The sequence below is a fragment of the Opisthorchis viverrini genome (genome assembly GCF_000715545.1).
Source record: "Opisthorchis viverrini unplaced genomic scaffold opera_v5_309, whole genome shotgun sequence".
Classification (NCBI taxonomy): Eukaryota; Metazoa; Platyhelminthes; class Trematoda; order Opisthorchiida; family Opisthorchiidae; genus Opisthorchis; species Opisthorchis viverrini.
Genome location: NW_008751967.1, coordinates 491,766 through 514,843, shown reverse-complemented (window position 1 = coordinate 514,843; position 23,078 = coordinate 491,766). Strand labels below are relative to the sequence as shown.

Here is a 23,078-nt window from a genome sequence, read left to right as displayed (position 1 = left end):
GTCTGTGTGACCCGTCCCCTGAATCTGCCTGTGAGCGAAGCCATCACGAATAGACTGGTGTGACCATCTTTAATACAGAAGAACACTTCTGCCTCTGGGCCGAGTTTTTTAAACAACAATTCTCGTGGCCGCCTGCTGCCCCTCAGTCGGATTTGCGAACTGCACCAGAACCATGGATAGTGAACTTGGAAGTTTTTTATGGCCTCGAAAGTTCATGATTGCATATCTCGAGCGCCACCGAACCTTCAATCTAGGTGACTCCCACTCACGTTGGGATGGGAGTAAGGTCCTCTGTGGGTGTTTGTTTGGTCTACTTTTCCGTGAGAGGAGACCGAGTCAGTGTCTGTTTTCCAGAAATGAGCCCGCTGAAAATATGGCACTCGCAAGGGAGTTAGTGTGATTCTGTTTGTGAGGGCACTGTTGGCGTCACTTCCCTTATGCTGGTCCGTGAAGCAACGACTCGAAAGCGGCAAACGGAATTTCTGCCTGGTCGAGGCTGTTGGCATCTTTACACTCCTTCAGGTGCTTGGACAACGGGTTCCACAGTTTTGGCATCCACGACCTACTAACATAAAGTCACAATTTGGGAGAAGTACTACGCTACACCGAAGTTTTGTGCGACCATCAGCTTTTGTTAAGCTCCGCACGACCAAAGATATGCACCGCCGATGAACTCCAATAAGAACGAAACTCGAGTCCTCCCTTTGGTATGGATTCACGAAGATAGTTGGGCCAGAGCAGGACGATGGCTGTTCAAACGAGAATATGAATTCTACAAATCCCGCAACCAAATCCAATTAACTTTATTCTTCTTGTCCCCTGTCCGTTTTGTATGAGCGATCAAAACTCCAGAGTCTTCTGCATTTATGCTTTCCCATAAGTGCTTAGTGTTGTCTGATCCTTCTTCCTTATTTTTCACTTCCAGCCGCCCTTGATGAACTGTAAAGAGCACAGCTTTAATTTCGTAAGCATTTTCTGTTACCTAATGGTACCATTTAGGCCGTAGAGGGGCCAGAGATAGAAGAGCTTGTGTCAGGTATTGTTCAGTGCCCTTGGTAAACTTTGAGTTTCTAGCTGTTTTCCACACCATACTGTTCCACCGCACATTGCCCGCAGTAAAATCCGCATGAATTCCTAAAACTTTTCAACTGAATTTAGCTTGATTTCAAGGACGGGTCCGTGAGTTACAACTCCTACTTGGGAACGCGCGACGTAGACTGTGAGAACTTTCCATTAACTTACGTAAGTTTCATTTGCCACTTCACATCTTGTTTTCTCCATAGGATTGTATCGATTGATATCTCGAACGATATATCCTGTTTTTAATTGTTATGAGTAACCGTGTCCACATCTTTCACTCTGCCTTTTCTGACTCATGTTCCATTGCGTTTATTACCTCCTTGGCATCACCACTACCACAAGAAAGTGGTTGTTCTGAAAGGCCCACAATTCCGTTGCTCGAACTCAGGTGCACACGGAGTTGACGAGCCCCACTAAGCATAGAAGAGCTGTGCATTACTTTGCTGGTTATGGCTTCTGGGTAAAATTTGTGGAATAAACCGTACTCTCTTCACAAGAAATACGAAGTGAGTGCTCTTAAATCACTTCTTGCTCCGAAGAGTTTCTCACCTGCCTGATTCCGGAATCCAGCAAGGGTACAAAAAGTTTATTTATCAACCAACATTCAGTCGCACGAGACGCAGTTGTGCTTTTGTTATTTCAGCGGTAAGTATATTCTGGTGGTGTTTTGGAAATGGACCTGTTGTGCACGTAACCATCCTTTACGCCAGGTTTTGCATCCGCTTGGCCATTGCACTCTACACCAAATTTCGTGCCTTTTGAATCCTCCAGTTACTGGCCATTCCTAACACCCCAATATATTCGCTAATTGTGGGGTCCCTTCAGTGGCTTTCTGGTAGCTGAGTTACTCTTGTCACTGAATTCGGCCGTTTTTCGGTCGGTTCCCAACTTTAGGTAGGCGCATTTATATAGGTGAGCTATCTTTTCTCGACATCAGTTAATACCTTTTTCATTGTCAAGATGTGACGCCTGAAAACGACTAATGCCAAACGCAGCCGCGATTTCGGAATTGGTTTCTCCTGCCCTGCTGGGACACGCAACCTTGTTATTTTCGGATAGGAACGTGGAGTTTGAGTAGGAACCCATCGGCTATCTTAATGCAGACTGGACAGGTGGTATGGAAAACGGGTTCATCCGTATACTGACAGTCGCTTATCGTGTCTCGATTTGTTTTGAATGAGTGGATGGGTCAGTTTTGTCCCAACCGGTGAGTGAAATGTGGTCAGTGTAAAACTTTTTGGCGCTTTGATGATCTGTTCCTGTCCATGTAGAAGGACACGTACTTTCGAGCCCAATGTTCCCCGCCCGATAGCCGGAAGACGTTGTTTAGAAAACAGACTTACATATAAAACAAGGACAGTCAAACTTCTTTCCTTTGGGCTATGTCCAATAAAATTTAGATACCGTGAAATGTATCCTTCGAGTTATCATATAAAGAGGAGCACTGTGTTGCTGAATGGCGTAGCCCCAGTTGGAGAGTTTTCGGGTTTCCTTTGGTTTCCGAGAAAGTTTTCAAGCGAATGGGTCTATTGAACTGCAACTGCTGTGTCATGTATTATGCATGCTAAGTTAGATGCCTTTTCCATCTAGTTAAATGATGTAGATACAGAGACGGGTGGATCGTGCAAAGCCGCTGACGAACTTGGAATCGCGATGAGAAACCAGAACACATGCGGCCGTCTCTACGTTTGACACCCAGTACGACCCAAGCCCCTGTTCCCCACTTGTCTTTCGCAGTTAACCGTTAAAACTGCCTGAGAGTTGCAGCCTCTAATCTGATTTGTAACCGGCTTTTTATGCTGGTGCGAATAGTCTTATCTGAGCAAAAGTGCGGGCTAATTCTATCGGATTACAGGTGCTGGTAATTCGAAGAAACTGGTTTTCGGACTACACTAGATTAGGTGAAGGGTTACTTTACCGGTGAACAGCCTCATTGTGTGAACTTTTCACTGGCTAAATCCTTGTTATTATAATTATTTGTCCACCATGTTTTTCTGTCAGAGATGGGGTCATCGTAGGAAGGTTGTTATTCGAGGGGGGGGGGCAGAACTTAACACATTAATCTGGTCAACTCCTCAATTCTAAATTCACCATAGGTACTTTCTCACATACTCTTTCAAGGGTAATGTGCTTGCACAGACTTTCGCATTCAAGGTTGCCTTTATTTGTATGAGTGACATCTTACCAAATGGGGTGTTGGATTCAGGGGAACATAAGAGGCTCTGATTTCACCAAGTCCGAAGGTCATTCTGACAGTGGAAAATGTGGTGGCTACTGGCGACGTTCTGCCTTAAGTATCATAATTCCCTATTACGACCAACTCTAATACGATGGATTCGCTTGGCTTTTTTGGAAGCTAAATAGGGGCGAAGTACAGTGGTGTTTTCAGCAGGCGGTCCCATAGTTTCTTTGGAAGTTATCAGGAAGTAATCCTCAGCCTAGCGCCCGAGATAGCTCGGTGGTTAAGACGCACAATTACCGACCGGAAGGTCCGTGGTTCGAACCCAAATTCTGCACCTCAACTGTTCATGTCTATGCTTGAGTAACCTGAAAGTACCTCTGCCCTCGCGCTCCTTTCAGGTGGTATGGTAGCTGTACACCAAAAGGGTGTTGCAGCTGAACGAATATTGATTACGAGCTTAAGGTTGTCTTTTAGAAATGATTTAGAAATGATTCAGTTGAATAACGGAGTTGGCGTTGAGCAACCTCCTAACACCTTCACTCAGTCGAGTTGCTCTGATCTTTCCGAAGGTAAATTTTATTGACTGGGCCATGTGGATGACGTCAGCGACACTTCTGAATAAGCTACGGGAGTTTTGCATAGGTTGGACGGGTAGTGTAATCCCCTCTTAACTGAAGGCATGTCAAGCTTACAAATATAGTCATCTGGTATCCTTGAGAAAAAAAACTCGCTTTTTTGAATGCACTTGGTGGGGAATGCACTTTCCCCCACCAGAGCAAAGGTAGAAGGTCGCAACCAGCTCATGAATCTACCAATAGCCTGGGAGCTGACCGTGCTCTTTTTCAATTTAGTCTATACGGATGCTGAAATGCATCTTTCGCCCACTGAACTAAAGATTACACTCAGTTCATTCAAGCAGTGTTCTTATTACTAAACATCTTCAATGTATGGGTCATGTACGGTAACAAAACGATAGGAGAAGGGGAATGTCCCGCAGCCCGTCCATTTAATTAACTGCCATATTGAAAGTTAATCAGATCCCTCTATATCTTACCAAACCAAGGCCTGCGTTGCCGATGTAATATTAAGTGAATCCATAGCCAGTAGTGAAATCATCGTAGTGGGCTTGTCTAATTGTTTCCTCTCGGGCCTACCAGTTTACACCACTTTCCCTCAAAAATGGGTCTACTCTAGCAGTCGTATGCTGATCGCTGCTAGTGCCTTCCGTCGTTTTCGGCTAGTACCTCAGCTCTTTCGATAACAAATTGTCTGTAGATACCAGTGTTAAATGCGTCTGTCAAGTCCCACAACTTCCTGCACCTACCGCATCTCGTGCACTTCTCATACTGCTACTTCCTTTGTATAGTGTAGTTTTTAAATGTTCTCAAGCAAATTGGCCGTCAGGTCGCTCTCGATATTTTGGCAATAATCGAGTGGTCTGTTTCCGAAAATCGAACCTGAAACCACGTACGCAACTCGAGCTTACGATACCTCCACTATTTACACATACGAGAGTTAGAAACAACACACTTTGGATATGGATGTCGCTGTCAGTTACCTAACTGAGTTACTCTGGGAGGTTCATTGTTATTATTAAGTGAGATACTGAGTCCCCATTAGAGTCCATTTCAATCCGGACTATAAGGTATAAGTAATGTGAAAAGAGTATGTTATTTTCAGCTGTTACGATTTCGATCACCTAATAATGCACTGGAACTGGTACCCTAATCAGCTATCTGATGTCAATATCTTAGTTGTATGATGAAACGGAAAGTAAGCAGCTACGCATCGAAAGTAGTTTTGATAGCTCTGATGCAGGAGCGCCACTAACTGCGTGATTGAACCATGTCTGCCGTTGTCATTATCCGTTGATCAGTTAATTCCCGTATTCCCCATCCAGAGAAGTAGAGATTGTCACCCGACTAAGATTGATGGGTTTATACTTCGTTGCCAGGCCACTGACTGTCCGCCTCTCGGTCGTTTCCACTCAACAGAGGGCTGGGCAAAAATAGTTCGAATTAGATGGTCCTTTAACGTGCGAAGCCTACGCCCTAACAAGCGTGACCAATGGAGCTCATCCATCGCGGGAGAGTTCCTTTCCAAAACCATCTGGTGCACCTCAGGTACCTCAGCACTATTAATCTGATGTTCCCAGCAAACCCGGTCAATGATCCGGATATGCTCCATTAGCCTTATCGTATCAGCATTGTGCGTATTACTTTACTGTTGTGTCGTGGTTGACCGTCTATTGTTTACGCCTGCACTGAGCCCGCCAGACTACGCGATAAGGAGAAGACAGAGAACCCTGGACACGGTTGTACTGTCAGGACAAAACAGAGCTTCTGCGTAAATATGTAGGATGACTAAATGGCCAATTGTGGTCGTTCACTTGTTCGTCTTGTACAGCCAATGGTGGTGTTCCGGTCGTGAACAATTTCAGCCCAACTCCACTGGTTGTATGTTGCTATGCCGTGTTTGATGAGCTCCGCCAACGTACCTGCTATCCGGAACGTGTGGTACCAATGACGGCAGATGTGCTTTTTTTCATGTCTGAAGAAAAGTCCCACTTTTTGTGCGAGACACAAAGTACACTTCTTGGGCCTGCAGGGTATTTTACCATATGGTATTTAGAAGGCCCAATATGGAGCTGGTCTTCATGAACCGAATGGAGCCCAGATGTTCATAGAAAGGTAAGTCACGCTGTGGTCGTTGGCTTGTTCGCTGAGCTGGGCAATTTGATTGCAATTTGATTGCAATTTGATTGATTTGATGCAATCAAATTGCCCAGCTCAGCGAACAAGCCAACGACCACCATCTACGATACCTGAGCTACCAACATTTTCCTCTATAGAAAAGTCACGCTGTTTTCTCCGTAATCGGAACCATTTCCTCGAAAGAGTTTAGTTGTGCTCTGGAAATTTTCAGCCTCATGATTTTTTAATCTGAGTACGGTGACCGCCTATCAGCTGTCCTATGAAATCCACTGCGTACTAGCGTATGCTTAATCAGAAAGCAATGGCTAAATGCACCCATCAGCTTCTTCGTGTCCAATATCTGGACAACCTTTTGAGGGTTGTTGGGTGGCAGCGGCTGCACCTGCTCGTGAATAGAAACTAGTTCGACAGCCTCTCAAGTCTTCCAAGTCAGATTAACGTAGTGCGACAATTTGGGTACTTCTGCGACCCGACAAACTGTATTGCAGGATGCTACTTTGGTATCTGCAGTCTCTCGTACCAAGTTGGTTGGTTCACAGAGGGACAGTCTACTAATTCTCCAGGTTTGGAATCGAAACAAGTGTGGCAACCTTTTCCAGGAAAGTTAAACTACGGTGATAGTCTTACACCAACCACCGCTTCCTTGCAGTTAGGCTTTGTACCGCCGGTTTTGGTTGGATTTTCATTCGTTATCCTGTCTAATTTTGAGCACTCTGCCGATGTCTGACCTACAACCATGGACTTCACAAGTAAGAGTGCTTTCCTGCAACGTCCGTCATGGCGTGTTGATGTCCCTCGGGTCGCATTATTCGCCATATAGATGAGGGTGGATAACCGGAAACATGTAATCGTTGACACCCATCTTTTTTTCACTATTCTCTTTTAACTTTCCTTCCACCTTATTTGATGATCACTCTTTCGTAGATCCCAGTTGTTGACACGTCCATCAGAGGCACTTAGCTGATTAAAATGTCGCACGCCGCCGCCCGTATATGTTGCTCCATGTTCTCGTTTTCGGAAAAAAATGGGGAAACAATCGTTAGAGTTATTGCTGGATAACGTTTCGCTTTTGACACTAACAGAAAATTTACTTAGCCATCCAGCGATTAACCGATATGCGCCGCCATGCCAGTCGACTCAGCCACGATCTTCGAATCGCAGTCTCTCTTGCTGACTTCCAGGTGCTAAATTCCAAAGCCACTAAGGTGAAACTTATGCAGGGCCGGCAGTGAAAGTATAGACAGATAATAAGTTGGAACAACTGCTTTCCTTGACTCAATGCTCTAGTAAGGTCACAAAAAATGAGACTATCCACCAATTACCGTAACGAAGTTAATTTGTCAGATAGACTACTGATTAAGGACGAGCATTGTATGTTGGAAAAGTGACTTGACTTCGCAGTGAGCAAAAAAGTAATAAGAGCGGAGGACGTCTGGAACTGGCGAGTGCGTAGTGAGCGGTCTTAGATGAGCCAAAGAAACAGATAACGGTTATCAATAAACATTAGCGAAGGAGAGGTAGGAGTCCTTACCTGACCAAAGTTCACAGAACCCCTCTTCCTACTATTGTAGCACTAGCTCATCCACAAACGGAAAAAGGTGTAAACGACGTTCAAGATCACCTGAAGCGAACCGGAAGAACTAGACCTCAAGCTGAACCCAAATCCATGTAGGTTCCTTATCGGCCCTAACATTTGCTGACTTACCCTAAAAAGCAAAATCCGTTAGCTGACGTGATACCGATTTTTAGTCTTACTTAGCTGACTGGTTCTCCTTCTGCCTTAGATCCCGAAGGACCTGGTATCTTAGCCACTTGGCCTAACGAAGCTTTTGTGTCAAAAGCGAAATGTTGCTTAGCAATAAACCCGCCGATTGTTTCCAGAACATTCTTGAAAACGATGACTCCTCGGTCGGTTCCAAGCGTTTTCCAACTGATTGTTCCTTCTCTCGCTTTACTGCAACATTAAGCGTGTGGACTCTTGAACAGTAAGCTGCTTATGCAAGAGGCCTTGTCTACCGAAACCTGCTGCACTTCCGAAACTCGATCAAAGTAAAGTTGTTAAGCTTCAAATCTAGACGCTACCGGCTACGAACTACCTGTGGCTGCTCCAGTGGGGTTTGCCGGTGTAGCCCAAAGTTCGCGAGCTGAGGCTTCATTGTTCTTATGAATACTCGGAAACAACTGCCCGTTTGACCCAACTTTCCACTTCGAAAAAAGCTCACACTAATTGAATTACTGGACGCTCTTTGTTTGTCGTGGCCATCTATGCACCAACGAAATTCAGTTGATTCACTGGCCACCCTTTTATTTACCACGAAGGGCTCAGATATAATCACTTTACAGTTAAGGCGCTTCAGTTCATGAGAATCATTACTTGCTGGTATGTTTAGTCAACGCGAAACGCCGCGATGGTCGTAAATTTATTTTGTAACTGTACTGATCATCATTCGTTTCTCAGCAGTAATGAGTTTTGACGCAGTATGTACCGTTGCATTAGCTGGCGTCTTCATGCTGCTGAGTAGCCGTGCAGTCAAACTGACCACATTGGCATCAGCTAACGATGGCGTGATTCAGCTTTTAACTGCCGATCATTTTAAAATACACAGGCTGATTCAGATCACGCTTGCGTTCGGTGCAGGTCTTCGTTAACTTTTCCTGGTAAACCCAAGGGCACTCCCCCATTTCCCAGTAGAAAAATTTTGTGAGCCACGAGTTAAGGAAACATATTAAAGTTTGCTATATAGGGTGCTACGAGCGGACTACTTGGAGGACGTTGACCGTGACTGGGATGAGGTTACACAGTTATTCTCCAAAACCTTTTTTGTTATGTTTCCGGGTGTGTTCACGGAACCCACTGAAACCCAGAACGGCGACTACCATTCCCTGACACGAGACGCTGTTTCATTCTCGGCTCCTAGCTCATTTCGATTACACGATAGCGTAAACATAGCCTGCTTGGGGACAGACAGACGTGGTGGAACCAGAATATTGAAGAAATGGAGGAATTCAGTGGGGTTGGGAATGCACGGAGGCTGGTCCAGATAATCCGGGAAACAGGACCTAAACGGCCTTCCGCAAGTGAGTTAATCCAGGCAATACTGGAAACCTAATAAATGAGCTTCCTGGGCGGAATGTTTTTTAACAACATTTTAGGTGACTGCTCCGATGCTTATATCTTTTACTCGGTCACCTCATTTTAAGTCGTGGTTTGTGAGTTTAGACGCTCCCTCAGTTGATTAAGTACTAAGTTGCCTTCCTCAGCAAAGCGCCATCGGTTTGTTGTGCCAGATGAGCTCCCCACAGTGTCTTTCAGAGACGCCGGGGATTTTTGTGTTCACCTGGGACTAAGTTTTTTTGCATGTATTTGGGAGCAAGAACGTGTATCAGATAATGGAGGCCAATCGTTGGTCAAACTTATGTTAAAGATAGTTAGTCCAACCGATTTTCCCAAGCATAGGCGTATAAGTCTCGCCTGTCATAACACAGTTAGCGGCTTCTCTCATATTTCAGTGCCTATCTTCGGCAAGTAATTACAAAAGAATCAGTCATCTGTAACCCCCTTTCCGTGTCTAGCCCCCATTTCACCCGAACGAAGCAGGAGGGCTGAGGTACTGTGAAGGTGCCTAAGCCTAAGCAGGAGCAGCCGACTGAGAATTTGGGGAAAAAAGTAGAGACCGGACATTATTGTCTTTAGTATTCATGTCTTCTGAGGTATTCCGTGATGGACGACCGTGTTCAACACTGATCACAAGAAGGAAAGGCGCGAATTTCGTTCCCTTCATCCCCAAACCTTTGGTCAAGTTACGATGTATGGTGAACTGTCCAAAGGCTTCCCGAAACTAGTAAAGTCCATCAGGGTTATCCTATCTGTTTTCTATCCAATTCTTTCGTCGACGTTGTCATGGGGTGTATGCTCCGCGTAACCAAGAATCAAAGTTTGAAAATCGCTTATTAGCTTTGGTCATACGGATGGTATTATTATTTATTTGTCTGCACAATCTACCCTAAACAGGGTATCCCATGGTTCGCATACGTTTAGTACCTTCAAAGTGCACTCACGTGAGCTGCTATACTGACTTCTCACGTGCGTACAGCCTTCGTTTGCTCCATATGTTGATGCTCTTCTCCTCGGAAGGTTGTACGGCAGTGAAGCACTGGTGTTCTCATCTACTGTTTCTGTCAATGATGATGAGAGAATGCTGTAAGCAATATACTCCGACCAAACTTTCTGTGTATATGAATTAGTATCTATTCTGTCGTGATCGAGATGGCCCAAGTGGTTAGAGCGCGAATTTACCGGAAGGTCCGTGGTTGGAACCCGACACCTGGCACTCGACTTCCCCTGTCTAGGCTTGGGCAACCTGGCAGTATCCCAGCCCTCGTGCTTCCTCCGGGTGGCATGGCAGCTAGGCACCGGAAGGGTGTTACAGCCGAACGATTTTTTTGTCGTGATCGAACACTGTGAAATGCAACCCTCAGTTAGCAGGCGTATCCTGGCACAAATTTACGCTGCGGACCATCCCCTGCTCTTCGAACTGAGAAATACTAACCAGTCTTCTCCATTCTGTACCATTGCGGTGGTACCCTCGGTAATCTCTACATCATTTTCTGTAGGTCCATCGAGTAGGCGTTTGTGTACATGTCAATAAAGTGTTTGCAAGTGACCGTTACCTACTATACAGGTTAGGAAATTGCCAAGTTTCAACCATCTGAACACAAATGAATTGTGCGGCGTCAGAACTGCACAGTGGATACTGTTGCAAAAGGGTTGCTTGGCAGCATGCTTAGTATATTATCATCGAGGTACATGCTTATGACAGGACCAGAGCGTTGTCTCCTTCCGTTTCATTTTACTGACAGAAGCCCATTTTTTTATTGCTGATCAAGAGGCCTAATTCCTGAGCAGTGCGCCTTGCTCTCAACATGTACCTAAGCCAATCGACGAAAGTCCAAAACACGTGTAAATTTTTTGGCGAATTTCGGCATAGCTGACTGATTTTGGGTTCACTAGTTCGAACGAGCTGTCCCTATTCGGAATTTTCTCGTTCCTCTTCTGGGTAGAGACGGTTGATGCTAAACCAACCTGAAGGGCCAAACTAAATGCTGTAGGAATAAAAGCATTTGATTAAAAGCGGGGCGGAGATCGGGCCGTCAATCTTTTGAGCAGGTTTTCTGCAATTGAATTTTTTTATGTAGTTTTGTTGAAAGTTTTGAAGAAACTGGATGAAATTTCAAATGACATCCGAAAGAATCAAGTTGATATGTGCAACTCCGTTATTTTTCATCTCAGCTTGTCAATTTTTGATACAAACAATGAATATCCCACTCTGCAAATGAGTTTGGTCTCGAGTTAACTAATGGCGATTTCGATATAATAAGCTCCCTGTCCGTACTTGTAAGGTGAATCTTAATTTATCTCAGTCATTTTTTTTCAATCATTCATGCCTTTCTGTTTTTCGTCTAGGTTTGTGTAAATTCTGACCAGCTTATTAATAGGGTGGTCGGTCCAACCCACTCCTTTGGCGACAGTTTGCGGGCAGATGTCTCCCCCGGTGGCGGTGCATGTGGTTCGATCAGCCTGGAGTTCGCCATACAGCGCAAAGGTACTTGGGGACTGGGATCAGAACCTTCCGTTTGGGAACGGTGGACAATAAACTTGAGGATCAAAGCTGTCAGTCCTGGCGGTAAGAAAACCTGGGTCTCTGGGTCTATTTTTATTTAATTTGTTGTAGTGCTGGCGTTTGTTCAATTAACGTTATTCAGCCATCTCTACATTAATTTTATTACTAGTCATGAAACCTGACGAAAGACGCACGTACAATACCTGTTGATTAGATTCTGGTTCGACGTCCTAACCGAAGATATTTACACAGAGCTGGGTTAGGACCGCCTGACTTGAACTGAGTTTCCCAAATCAAAAGGTCAGTACCAACGATCCTGACGCCGTAAATTCGACGCGCAATGTATACTACAGGAGGTAACGCGCGTTAAATTGCTCCAAATTTAAGTACTCACTTCATTCCGGATATTTCTGTATTCGATCCACTCCCATGGAGTCGCTAACCCACGTCGCCCATTTTAGTTGGTTCCTAGGTTTCGACAAATTCTCTCATTTGCACACAAATTTGGTTTTGATAGGAGGCTTAGCTGAATTCAGCTGTGGCTCTCGTTTATGATGGTTCGCATCAGCTGGAATGGGCTGCACCAGACCGTTTCATGTTCCAGTTGGTACGATATTCGGGATAGGGCAATACGTTGTAGTTTCGACGTAACACACTGTTCGTAAGGTTGCTGAAAACCCTTCGATAACCCATTACAGGTTTCGCCCTTCTTTGGGGCTCAGCTGGTAGGCACAGTCCCCGACTTTCCGTCAACCTTATGTTCTACTTGGTCCAAAATTGAATAGGTCTCAACAGATACAGTCATTTGTATATCAACTGGGTTTTCACGTGAGGCTCAACTGTGTTTTTCAACTGCCGAATAGTTCTCAGAAAACTCCTGTATGAAAATGCGTGGCGATATCTCGAATATCGTACCAAATGAAACATGAGGCGGCAGCGTATTCAGTTGAAGAAGAGTACAAACCAGAAATTCATTTTTCTCCCCTGAAAACCCAGTTGATATACAAATGACCGTATTTTTCGAGATTTGTCCAATTTGGGCTCAAGTAGAACATAAGATTGGCGGAAACTCGGGGACTGCGCCTACCAGATGAGCCCCAAGAAGGGCGAAACCGGTAATGGGCTGTCGAAGGGTTTTGTACAACCCCAAGTTCATTAGTCTACTCAAATGAAGTTCTTCATGTCTGCAGGACCGCCTCCTTGTCTTTACAGTTGAAGAGTGATCAAGTTAAATAGCCACACACATCGATAGTCGCGTAAGACATTAACTCGTATACCTGGTTTGAGTTTCACGGTCTGAATGGTTTCGTTACCTGTAGGAATCAGACAACATGCCGAACTTTTTGTAAGACTTCTCGAATGAGGGTATTTCCGCGAATCAGGTATACTCCTGCGGTTCCAAGTCAACAGTCAGTAATAAAGACTGAAAATTTTAGTTCAGCCAGTGTTCATTCGTTAGCTCCCAAGCGCATCAATCAGCAAACTGCTATTTCATCTTTACGGCTTTCGATCCGCTTGATGAACTGGGTACATGAAAGCTAAGTCGAGTAAGGCTCGGAGACAACCCCAACGGTATCTGCCCACGACCCTTTTCGTTTCCCTTGTCGAGATTTGAGCAGTGATGATTTATATAAGGAATCGATGGATTAATCTAATTGTTTAGCGTGACTCTTGCTTGTAGATCTAGTGTCAGGCAATTAAACGAGCTCAAGTCGGTCGTTAAGTTCGGCTGCGGTGAGCTTAAACCAACACAGCAGCGCTTGAAGTTTCATTGCGTTCTCATGTTACATTTCAATTGGTGAGATGCATTTTAGTGCCATTCAGTTTTCTTTATTTGTATAGCGAGAAGTTTGATCTATTATTGGCTGAATTTGCCAAAGTGTGCGTGTACTTCTATGGAAAACTGTGCAGTTTTTTTTTCAATCTGATGGAAATGACCGATTTAACCCTAGTTGGAACATCAAACAAGAACCTGGCTTCATAAGGGAAACTACTCACAAGGTTGCTGAAAACTTTTCGACAGCCCACGACCGGTTTCGCCCTTCTTGGGGCTCATCAGGTAGGCGCAGTCCCCGAGTTTCCGTCAACCTTATGATCTACTTGAACCCAAATTGGACTGTTTTCGAGAAATACACTCATTTGCAAATCAATTTGGTTTTCACGGGAGACTCAATTGAATCTCTCGTTTATGATGTCCTCCAGCTGAATGTGCTGCACACAGGCTGCCTCATGATTCAGTTGGCACGATATTCGAGATATCGCAGTATATTTTCACAAAGGAAACTACTCCCAAGGTTGCTGAAAACTCTTCGACAGCCCAAGAACCTGGCTTGGACACACTATTAATGTCTTAGATTACTAGGAAGAAAGGCATATTGGTGCTTTATTAATCCTTATTCTAGCTACCATGGAAGTGGGCGAGATGGTTCAAGTGGTTAAAGCTCGAATTTACTGACCGGAAGGTCCGTGTTTCGAACCCGACCTCTGCCCCTCGACTTCACCTATCTAGGCTTGGGCAACCTGGCAGTATCCCAGCCGTCGTGCTTCCCTCGGGGGACATGGCAGCTAGGCACATAAAGAGTTACAGCTGAACAGTTTTTATACCATGGAGGTGCACGATTTTATCATTTTTCCATTTTGATTCTCGCCACCGCCCTTCCACTAGTTTCTCGGGCTCGTTTATTGTTTCCCACTCCATTCTGAACCCGTTTCCGTTTTCCAACCACTGAAGACAGTAACGCACATCTTGACATCGTACAAAAGGCAATATCGGTGGTTCTTTCCTTAGGATACCTCATTATGATGCAGTCGTCTTCGCCGATGGCAAGAGTAATGCGCACCGAAAAGTATATCCATCTCATCAGCATTGAAAATGTTGACCAACTTGTAACTTTCCAGTATCTACTGACAAACGCTTCGTTTACGCCAGCATGTGGCAGGCGAGGGCTTATGCCATGAAGTTTTTTCAAACTCTAAATAGCCATCTACTGTTTGCTTCAAAGTTTTACATTTGGATCTCTGATGCGAATTGATTTTTTTTGAAAGTACCCAAGTATCAGCACGTGCTTCATCTTGCGACGTAAAACGCATCACAGACTGACGCAGACTGCTTGCAAACTAACCTGGTGTCCTCGGGGAACTCAACTGAATTCCTTGCTTGTAATGGGCTCTCCGAGTTTTAATGCGCCATCAGGAAGAACTTTCGTTCATCCCGGTGTTTGTGTGTTAGCTCCCCTAAACAAGTGCTCTTCGTTTATAGGTCATGCCATTCCAGCAGGTCAACGGAGATACCGCACTTTTATGACGTTTACTCTGTGTTTTGCTAACTAAACTGTGCAGCTATACTTCCTAACTTTCGGTCATTCCCGTTCACTCTAGTTGTTCGAAGCTGCTTCACTGACAGAGTGGTTTTCGGCCTACTGGGCCTTATTTTGAGGTACAGTTTAGAAAGCGGCCCCTGTTAGATTTGTCGGTGCTTACAAAGGCGGGCATTGTTGGCATGAAAATCCCCAGTGCTTTGGAATCTGTGGGAATTTCTGATGAGATCACCAAACATACATTTCTGTTACTACACTATTTCAGTTGCTCTCCTGGAGCCTGACTGAGAGGTCAGGGTTGTAGCGCATGCTATAGACTATCGGCAGTCTACAAGCTCTTCGTCCAGGAAACTGGCTGGATACTCAATCGACAGCTGAGTTTCATTTCCAATTGAGAACAGCTTTAGGCGGCAAAAGTTGGAAGGTATGCGTTGTCCCGTGCCAGCGGAACATCCATTCGCTCATCCTGTTGTCCCAGTTTTAAACCAGATGACCGGGTAGTTTCAGGTCAACACGATGGTGACAAGCCGTCTCACCTTAACACAACTTTTGGAAGCCTGATGGTCTCGTCAACTTTCTTATCCCTATTTCGATGCCCTAGGAGAGTGCGGCGACTTCTGGTTCTCATATACAGTCTTTCCTTATAGGATCTCCGGATTGGAAGAGCACATCCTTATAAGGATCGTTTCTCTATTTTCCACCTTCTTCTGTTCACTTTCTACGAACTCCCTTGTAAAGACGATCTCCAGAAAAAGGCCAACTGGCCTTGCGGTGGACGCCATTTTATCAAAATCGAACGCATGGATTGTTAGTCACACGTGACGGGAATCTTCGTTAATTGTTAAAATGCTTGTTTTATGCGCACCAACTAGTTTTCTCCTGTCTTCAACGTCACCACACGTACATGCGTACTGAAGTTGATAAAAGTCAGACATATGGTTTACCACCCAGGATTACCCAGCTGGAATGTCCTATTTAGCTGGAGACAGCTGACGTTTAGGAAATTGCTGACCAGAAGGACCGTGTTTCGAACCCAACCCCCGCATCGAGACTACTCCTGTCTAGACTTGGGCAGCCTGGTAGTACCCAGTCCTCGTGCTTCATTGGGGTGGCATGGTAGTACCCAGTCCTCGTGCTTCATTCGGGTGGCATGACAGCTAGGTACCAGAAGGATGTTACAGCTGAGTAACTATTTTATTTATCTTACTCAACTTTGCACACCCGAACTTCCAAGGAGGCATACATACCCTGGAAAAGCATATAAATAGGAAACCCAACGGTAACCTCATAGCGAGCACTTGTTTAAAACACCATTTTTAGGGGATTATTGGGGATCAAATATCCCCCTAATGGTTAAAAACTAATGTTTTCTTATGTTCCCCGCTATCGGTTTTTCTGTTCGTTCGGCTGACGAACAAACCGAGTCCACTGAATTTTCGGTTCATCAATGTATTGGAGTTTCGCAAAGATTTTCTCATGACAACGGTGATCCGTATGCAACTATGCCCCTTCACTTCATTCTATCTACGACTCATTTGCTTTCAGAATTTTAATTCTCACTTCTGAAATGCTTTGCACCTGTTGTATCTGCCAAGTTCTTGATTGTTTCATAAATTCTAAAATCATCGATTCACTCGGCTTGCATATTGTTCGCTCATCTTCACTGAATCACTTTCACCATCGATCCCATTTTAGTCTAATTGCATTCACAACAGCTTTTTAAAATTTGAAATAGTAGCCATTTGATCGTAGAAGCTGTACGCTTCCTCCTCCGCAGCTGGGGCATAATGAGGGTACTCACCCCTAGTATCCTTCATTTCTTTAGGAAAATCCATACATCTCTAAAACTGTGGGTATCTCAGGTACTTATGGCTTCAGTTGTCAATATTTACTATTGTAGTATTTGTCCCAATGCTCTCTTTTTCAGAGCGCGATGAGCACCGGCAAGAACTTGCGGATCAGTTACACGAAAAAATAATGCAAATTCTGGTTTTGGTGAATTCACCCAACTCGCATATGCCTTCACTGGGTAGCTCACAGTTGGAGACGGAGCACATCATTGAATTTTCCATCGCTGATATATCACCTTACCGGTTTAGCATACAGCACAACACGAATGCAAGTCAAGTTCGAGGTGTTGGATTTGGAACTCGTCGCCTCCTAAAACATGTCTAGTGCATCTTTCATGACCTAACTTCACTCTGTGTTCTGTCATTTTCACCTGCACAGCTTGTTCACTTTTTGCTGTAGAATTGCTGCTGGCCTTTCCTCTTCTACCATTATCTTCCATTTTTTGTTCTGAAGCTACCTTGTATTGGCATAATACTATTCAGCTGTCCCAGACGCCCCATTTTTGGAGCACCGTTCGAGATACATACATTGGTCTGTCGCATCCCGAGTGCAACTTTTAAAGATCTGCGGCGTAAAGATTTGCATACTTTGAGTAGGATTGTGAGCAATACGAATGACATCAAAATTTCACCGCGAAAGATAACCACAAGAATGCTCAATCACACGGCTGAACTAGTTCACTTTGCAACGAAAGTTCTAGCTTACCTTAAAGTAATTGGCTGTTGATCTGTTGTTGACTGCGGAAGACAGGTGACCTAACAGTGCTTATGTGGTTGAGAGCTACTAGTTTGTCGGCAATTCATGAACCCAAATCATGTAGAAACATTACAAACTATCGGTATATCAGAAAAGTATCTTATAAAATAACTACCTAACACATGATAAGTGTCAATAAGTACTTCATCTGGCATGTCCGGATAAGATAAAATAGTAAGTCTAATAATGACAAAAATTGGAGACAGGTGATACATCGCAAATGTCTTCCAATGACTTTCGGGAAGATGGTGAAAAAACAACTTCTCATTCCTCATTCACATGTTTACATCCTTATTGCTGAATTAGATTTGACGTTTGACTTTTATATTGGGGAGTGAGTTTGCATAGCTAGGGATGATAGTGCATAAAAATGTGCTATTTGTCGTTAAATAAGGCGAGACCAATATACAACAGGTAACCTACGAATATTGTACGAACTCGCCTGGTATTGATGGTTATCGTGATGCTTTTACATGGGGTCCCGCCCGTCAATCTTTAGCTAAGCGTTCGTTTCTAAATTTGATTGCGACTCCGTTCCATATATCCCATCCATCTCAGTACTATCACGGGAACGGCTCATAGAGTATGTGAAATGACTACCGAATGGCATCACTCAGACTTACGGCTAAACATTTCGCGTTTATTTTACTTTTCAGCCGCCAGAATGTCATAGCGTAAACACAGGGCGATCCCTCCGGTACGTTTCCCGAATATCATTTCCTCACTTCTTTCAGCTGGGTGCCAGAGCCGTCTCTAGGTGTGCCACGAATATGCTGGTCATATTTATTCAGTGGAAACATTAGATTTGATTGAAACCTTGGTTAGGAAGGTTGAGGGAAAAGCCCCAAAAACATCAAAGGAGTAAAAGGTTTCAGTACGTGACTAAAATATCTCTTGCCTATTTTCGATGACTGAATCAGTTTAGGACATTGAAGGCGGGTATGTTAGGGAATATACTTTGTTCTTTGTTGAAAAGCCGGTTTGTGGGACTGTAAGACTACAGGGGTCGTCATGATGAAGCACTTTCCAAACCGGTAGAACTTGCGTAGCGTAACACTGCGCTAAAGATCCAGTCTGAAAGGAAGTGCATGCCTCCGCATGAAAGTATCAGTACGATCCCACGGGTGAGAAGATTATCAAGCAGCAGTAAGAACATTGCTAATGAACCCACGTGTTCGTGTTTATCCCCTTCCTTTCTCATGTACAAACATGAGTCACATGACACGCTGAAAACAATCGTTAGCCTGTTCAACAAGGACATCTTTAGGATTAGGTCGACCAGGGGCGCACCATGGAGGAAAACTCAAAGCCTTCCACTGTTAAAGGCTCTGTTAACTGATGTGTCATTCTGTCAGTGGTATCCATTGTATTTTATTATTTTATTTTATGTATTTTACTATACAGTTGTTTTTTTGGTACTGTTGAATGGATGCCCCCCGCGTAGGATATCCAGGTGAGTTTCTTCGTAAATCCAGTATCAGTTGTGCTTCTCGGTTTCCTCAGAACAGATTTTTTGAGCTAAGTATGCCGGGTCACATCCTGCTTTTGAAGACCATAAAACCATAAAACTGTCCTGAGCAGATGGTTTTCTCATCGGCATATCTTTATTTTTCGTGGTCAGTTTTCCTTCACTGATCGATATCACGGAAATCCTATTACCCACCATTCGGTTTGACACACGCAACTAATTAGTGAATGCGCTTTACTGTTTTTTAATAGTCATGACATCCGTTCTTTCCGGGACAATTTAAATGCCGATGAGTTTGCTCGTGAAAACAGCTGCCATCAAGGTCCAACTGGCCAACATGTTTCTGTGATTTTTTCCTCTACATGCAGTATACTGCTGAGCACGAATCACATTTGCGGGAGTCCTGTTGACGTCTGTCCGGAAATGATACGTTTACAAAGAGAGGCCACAATAATGTCATTCAGTTACAACCCCGAAAATTGAAAAGCAGCTCTGAAGCTTAAGTTGCGTATTTGCCTCCGAATCAGCTAAACATTTGGCAACTGCATGATAATTTGTGCTTACACATTTGCGAACCTGAAGTGACCTACAACGTCATGTGTGGAGCTGGGAAAGTGTGTAAGCACAGTGTTGTTAACTATCATGGTTTTAGACTTCCTAGTGGCCACACGAACACGAGCCTTGTCACCATGTTTGTTTTCCGCAGCTAAACTAACCTAAGAGGATATAAGTGAACACTGATTTAAACAAAGACTACAGATCATTAGATTACTAAATTTCAGCTGCAGATCACCGCTTGCAAAACCAGAGCGAATCAGCAGCAGACTTGAGCTTATTGACTCGTTCCCGGTTTGTGCTGCCTTGTGGTCTGCATGTGTCGTATTCCATTCGTTTATTAGATAGCCCCTATAAGGGACTAGGGTCCGCCTTCCGATTGATCTGTTCCGGGTTTGTATTGCGTCATAGTTTTTCTCTTTTTTAATTTGGCTGGTCATTGTGGTGGCTTTTATTACTGGTAACTCCTTTCCTCCGGTCTGATTTGTTCGTTCTTAGTTTGTATCTTCTTGAGTTTGATTGGCCGGTTGTACTTCCCCGCTTGGAGTTTCCCTTTATGTTGATTGATTTGGTTGTGCTTGGATGGTCAATTGAATACCCTTTTTTGTTGAGTCGTTTTTTATCATTCTTCTATTTGTCGGCTCGATGCTGGTCTAAAAAAGTGGATTAATATCCGAATTTTTTGTTTTTGCTTGCATGCTTCTTTTATACATATCCACTACCCCGGTTTATCGTGCGGCTTTACGTTCTGTAATTCTGCAGTTCTTGTACTCTCAGTGGTAGATTTGGATGCTTTTGTCGGTGGCTTTTTCAGTGAACTACCAAGCTCCCATGAATCACGTCCTTTCTTCGTTCTTACTTGGGGCAATATGCTCGGCTTATGCCTGATCACATATTCTGAATCCAACGGGGAGTGCCATGAACAACTGATGGGAACACCGTTGGGATTTACTGTGGAAACCGTATTGCAAAGACGAACAGTGAAAGAGCAACCTCTACTTAATTGGAAGCTCTTTCTGTCTATTTAATCCGGCTGGTGCTCAGCCACTTCGAACATTCCATTTTTTGAGTACCATGCCAGACATATTCATCAGAAAACTAAATTCAGGTTTCGGATGATGAAGTTGCAAGTATTTCGGGAATCGATCCGAAAGATAAATAACCAATAGCATCAGAATACTAATTTACTCGCGAGGCGTTGCTGTTAACTGCACTGCCAGAGCCGATCGCAGCCATTGAAGCCAAAAAAGGGCAACGTAAACTTTTTAGGTAGGAAGCATATTCAATGTGGTTTTAAGATGCATAGGCTTCATATTAATGCCCACTAAATTCGTACGCTTCCGTTTCACTTTGAAGATCCATGTTTCATCTTAGCTGATGCATTGCTTCCGTTGTTGCTTCTATGTACATATTCATATTAGAAAGCTTGGTCTGGATGAAGTTTCCACCCTATGATAGAAATTCAGCGCAACCTAATCCGTGCTTCAATGGCAAAAGACGCAGGACCAGCAGTTTTCTGAAACTCACAAAAACTTAGTACTGACCGGCTGTAATATGCTCGGCATTCTGATTTGTTAGTTTATTGCTTTAGTCAAACTCATGTCACAACGTGGTTGCAGTTCAGCCAGCGTCTGTGATCGGCGAACCGGACCGGTAATGTCCTGCATAATTCTGACAACCACTGAGTGATGAAAATGCAGCCCTAGCAGGTTAAATTGATAAGACGATACGTTGAACTGGACAACGGGCTTTTCGCCTGCCTGTATGCCACTTCGGCGACAGGCCTAGGACTGAGGGCTGCTCAAAAACATGGAGGTGGTCAGCCTAAATCATCTAACTTTGCCGTTCAGTGTCAGTGCTGTCCGATGCTGGTTGGTTTGATGTCATGATATGATTGCGGTCATTCGCCTGTGTGAGTGGCTGATGTAAAAGCAGTGCAGTGTCTTGGATTTAGACAACTGGAGGTGAATTTTCCTACCAGAATGCAAGTAAATAAGCATATTGGTGACCTGACGGTCCTCGAAATTTCTTAGAGGAACTATCAGGAATGTCAGATTCCTGAAAGCAACCACTGAATGCCCGAAATCTACTGAGACCCTCAGCTCCGCCAGGTGCCGACCAGACGGACAACGCCCCCTCAATATGCAGCGCGTCGCAGTCTCGTACCAAAGCCGGATCGTGTGCGTCAGCATTTGACCAAGTTCAGACAGTGTCCCTCCAATAAATAGCTTGAGACCGCTGTACTTTTGCGCTCGCTTGTTCAGAATATAGCTGTTGTGTTCCCTTCTGTGAGTCTTTTTTTTGGCATTAGGCAGTGCAGCGGGTCAGCAGCAGATACCACAGATCGGTGAATCAGCAGAAATAACGGGAACGCTACCCATAAAGTTGCTAAGATCTCTTGAATAACCCGGTTTCACCATTCTACTTTGGCCTCCTCAGCTAGGCGTACTCTCCGAGTTTCCGACAGCCTTATCTTTCATGTGAACCCAAATTATACATAATTTGCAAGCGAAACCCATTCATTTGCATTCCAGTTTGGTTTTCTTGGGAGACAAAGGAGTGTGCTGCACAAAATGACACCTCATGTCTCGGTGCAATATCCGAGATATTGTAATAGTTTTTGGCGGAACTCTATTCTTAAAATTGCCTAAAACTCTTCATGAGCCCAAGACTGATTTCGTCCAAATCGCGCTTACCAGATGGAAGCGAAGGGGGGCGAAACCGGTCGAACAGTTTTCAGCAACTTTAAGACTAGTGTTGCTTCAAGAAAACGTACTCCCTTACCTCGAATAACGTACGAATTGAATCGTTACCGGGGCACTTGCACAGCACGTTCAGTCGAAAAGCAACGCGATAAACGAGCTGGGATTCTGTTGAGTCTTCCTTCGAAACCCAATTGGTGCGCAAATATTTGTATAGACCATACTTTTGCAGGACATCCGCATACCGGGTTTTGTTTTCGTATGGTTCCATCAGTTTTCTAAAGTTTTTTAAGTGAATTTTCATATTATTCATGGTGGGTAGTTTCACTATCGCATCTGCCCTCGTTTCTCATTGTCAGTCATGTTGGCATTTCCAGGATCTTCATAGCAATATAACAGACAGCTATTTCAGAATTTTCACGAGTGACTCCCTTGGGTTCGATCAAGTTTCACCTAAGTGGGACTGATCGCATCGCATGCTCTCAAGTTCTGGATACCACTTATCCTGAGGTGTAAACAGGATTTTTCCCCATTCTGTGCTTACCTACATCGTGCGTGCCTTGGAAATTGTACAATTGTTATGAACCTACGACCCCATTTAGATTTTTCGTTTAAATACTGGACCAAATGGTTAGAGCACGAATTTACTGATCGGAAGGTCCGTGGTTCGAACCCGACCTTTGCCTCTCGACTTCCCCTGTCTAGGCTTGAGCGACCTGGCAGTATCCCGGCCCTCGTTCCTCCTTCCTGGGCATGGCAGCTAGGCACCGAAAGGGTGCTACAGCTGAACGACAGACAGATAGGTTTTCCAGCTTCATTGAGATTTTCATAA

General features: G+C 44.3%; 2 protein-coding genes across 2 annotated transcripts in view; one reads left to right on the top strand and one right to left on the bottom strand.

Moving 5' to 3' along the window:
- T265_09849 (hypothetical protein) overlaps nucleotides 1–22,517 on the bottom strand; it is a gene marked incomplete at both ends in the record, with an annotated part of 30,154 nt that extends 7,637 nt beyond the window's left edge. Inside the window, one exon of the mRNA XM_009176048.1 lies at nucleotides 22,329–22,517. Coding sequence (XP_009174312.1) covers nucleotides 22,329–22,517 — 189 coding nt within the window. The remainder of the gene's footprint in view (nucleotides 1–22,328) is intronic.
- Nucleotides 173–23,078, top strand: T265_09850 (hypothetical protein; the record flags this gene model as incomplete). The annotated part of the gene is made up of 6 exons (XM_009176047.1): nucleotides 173–394; nucleotides 1,159–1,242; nucleotides 11,441–11,660; nucleotides 16,842–17,083; nucleotides 21,610–21,753; nucleotides 22,884–23,078. 6 exons carry the CDS (start codon nucleotides 173–175, stop codon nucleotides 23,076–23,078), a joined length of 1,107 nt encoding a protein of 368 aa, XP_009174311.1.